This window comes from Fragaria vesca, linkage group LG3 (genome assembly GCF_000184155.1).
Source record: "Fragaria vesca subsp. vesca linkage group LG3, FraVesHawaii_1.0, whole genome shotgun sequence".
NCBI lineage: Eukaryota > Viridiplantae > Streptophyta > Magnoliopsida > Rosales > Rosaceae > Fragaria > Fragaria vesca.
The window spans coordinates 992102-995190 of record NC_020493.1 but is presented as its reverse complement, the minus strand read 5'-3'; the positions used below and the strand labels follow the sequence as shown (position 1 = coordinate 995190).

General features: G+C 45.6%; 1 protein-coding gene across 1 annotated transcript; it reads left to right on the top strand.

Annotated features, from left to right (window-relative positions):
* The first annotated feature begins 1771 nt into the window (after nucleotides 1-1771).
* LOC101309522 lies at nucleotides 1772-2840 on the top strand. Its single transcript, XM_004295259.1, has 2 exons — nucleotides 1772-1931; nucleotides 2251-2840. Exons 1-2 carry the CDS (start codon nucleotides 1772-1774, stop codon nucleotides 2838-2840), a joined length of 750 nt encoding a protein of 249 aa, XP_004295307.1.
* Nucleotides 2841-3089: the final 249 nt, after the last annotated feature.

Below are 3089 nucleotides of genomic sequence, written 5' to 3'. Positions count from 1 at the left end.
AGGTGCAATCCTTGCTCACCCAATATGCAGATCTATTTGCGTCTCCAACTAGCTTACCACCAAAAAGGGCAATGGACCACCGTATCCCGCTCTTACCCTTTGCCGGACCGGTGAACGTCAGACCTTATCGGTATGCTTATCACCACAAAAAAGAGCTTGAAGCACAGGTTAGGGAGATGCTCGCCAGTGGGATTATTCGGCCGAGTTCAAGCCCATTTTCATCTCCCGTAATTCTGGTCAAGAAGAAAGATGGCAATTGGAGATTTTGTGTCGACTACCGGGAACTAAACGCCGTGACGGTGAAGGATAGATTTCCTATTCCGGTGGTAGATGAATTACTTGATGAATTGCACGGAGCCAAGTATTTCACCAAACTGGATTTACGCTCCGGTTATCACCAAATCCGGATGCATGAGGATGACATTGAAAAACAGCTTTTCGAACTCATGACGGACATTTCGAGTTCGTGGTGATGCCCTTCAGCCTTTCCAACGCTCCCTCCTCCTTCCAAGCGTTGATGAACACCATATTTCGGCCAATGCTACGTAAGTTTGTTCTTCGTTTTTTATGATTTCTCATTTATAGTGCTTCTTGGGAAGATCACACTTCACATGTAGCTCAAGTATTCCAAGTGTTGAGAGAAAGTGAGCTCAAGGTCAAAATGAGCAAGTGTTCATTCTTCAAGCAAACTGTGCACTATTTGGGTCATGTGATCAATGAGGAAGGTGTGGCAGTAGACCCAAGTGAAATTCAATGTATCCAAGATTGGCCCAAGCCAACCACAGTAAAAGGGCTGCGCGGTTTTCTGGGCTTAACGGGCTATTATCGCCGTTTTGTGAAAGGATTTGGATCCCTTGCTCAGCCTCTCACTCAAATGTTAAAAAAAGAAGGTTTCAATTGGACCCCAGAGTCGACACAGGCCTTCTTCAACCTTAAACACGCCGTCACTACATCACCTGTATTGGCTTTGCCAGATTTCACGAAGCCGTTCACTATTGAAACCGATGCTAGCTCCAAGGGCATCGGTGCAGTTCTTACTCAACACACCCACCCGGTAGCTTTCCTTAGCAAAGCACTCTCTGAACGACAGCAAATGATGTCTACCTACGACAGGGAGATGTACGCTGTCCTCTTTGCGATTGAAAAATGGCGTCCATACCTCATCGGCAACTCCTTCGTGATCCAAACAGACCACCAAACGCTGAAACATTTGTTGGCTCAACGAATATCAACGCCGGCACAGCAAAAATGGTTGTCAAAACTCCTTGGGTATAACTACACCATCGAGTACAAGGCCGGCAAATCCAACACTGTTCCTGACATCCTCTCGCGCCAACATGAGCTGTTAGCTATTCAAACTGTTTCAGCCCCAATTTTTGATAGCATCCAACACATTGACAATGCTTGCAAGAAAGACCCTGAGTCCACTGTTATCATTGATGCTCTAACCAGAGGAATTGCCACGAAGAAGAATTTCAGTCTTGTCCAAGGACGCCTCTTATACAAAGGCAAAATATTTGTGCCTGCTTCGACGGAATGGCGCGCCAAGATCCTCCATGAGTACCATGCCTCCTTAATTGCAGGCCATTCTGGGTATCTCAGAACCTTGGCAAGACTATCAAAGAACTTCGCCTGGCCCGGCATGCGCAGAGAGGTCAAGCTATATGTCGCCTCTTGTGATCAGTGTCAAAGGCAGCGATATGAGGCTGTCCACCCCCCAGGGCTGTTATAACCTCTTCCGATTCCGGAGCAAACTTGGGAGGACATTTCAATGGACTTCGTGGAAGGCTTACCTGTTTCTGATGGATACAATGCAATCATGGTGGTAGTGGATAGACTATCGAAGTATGCGCATTTCATCGCTGTGTCTCATCCTTTTACAGCAGCTCAAATTGCAACAATATTCATGAGAGACATATTTCGCCTGCACGGTCTGCCTAAACGAATTGTAAGTGATAGAGACCCAATCTTTTTGAGTAATTTCTGGACACATTTCTTTCGTTTACAAGGCACACAGGTATGGCACAATTCGGCATATCATCCTGAGTTGGATGGACAATCAGAGGTAGTGAATCGCTCTCTTGAACATTACCTTCGCTGCTTTGTGTTTGATAAGCCTAGCTCATGGTCTCAATTGCTTCACTGGGCTGAGTATTGGCATAATACCACATTCCATTAGGCAATCAAGACCACTCCATTCCACGCCTTGTATGGTAGACCTCCACCTTTCTGTGATGAAATATATTCCAGGCACTAGTAATGTTCAATCCGTGGATAAGTCCTTACAATCCAGGGACCAACTGCTGCTGAATCTTCGTTCCCATCTCCAACTTGCTCAACATAGAATGAAGCAGTTTGCTGATCGCAAACGCACTGAACGTGAGTTTTTGGTGAACGATTGGGTGTTTTTGAAGATACACCCATATCGGCAGAAATCTTTGGCCAACCGCACAGTTCACAAGCTCTCTCCTCGTTATTATGGGCCATATCAAATCTTGGAGTGCATTGGCACGGTAGCATACCGCCTCAAACTCCCTCCCAATTCCAAAATTCATCCTGTCTTCCATGTGAGTCTGCTAAAGAAGAGAATCGGTGAAGGCTTGCCTGTGTCCACCACTTTACCTCAATTTGATAGCTCAGGGGACATTATATGGCAACCACTTCGCGTTCTAGACATGGGAGTTCGCACGAAAAAGAAACAACGCATTACCACATGGTTGGTTCAATGGAAAAGCATGTCTGAAGAAGATGCCACTTGGGAGGATGCAAGAACCATGGTGTGCAAGTTTCCAGATTTTTGTGTCCGAGGACGTGCACAATCTCATGGGGGGAGCACTTGATAGGATCATCTCTTATTCTACTAGTTTAATTCTCTTGTTAGGCCCATATATGAGCTATCAGCCCAAGTTCAGACTTGTGTGACTTTTGTAGAGTGGTCCTGAGTAGTAGCATAGTTGTACTGCATGAGAACCAACCACTCTTATATGTATCCCAAGCCGCTTCTGGCTGAGGGAAGGAAGAAATGAATTGAATGTTATTTTGTTTGCTTACATTTGCTGCATAATTTCCTTTTCTGCACTTGTTCACCC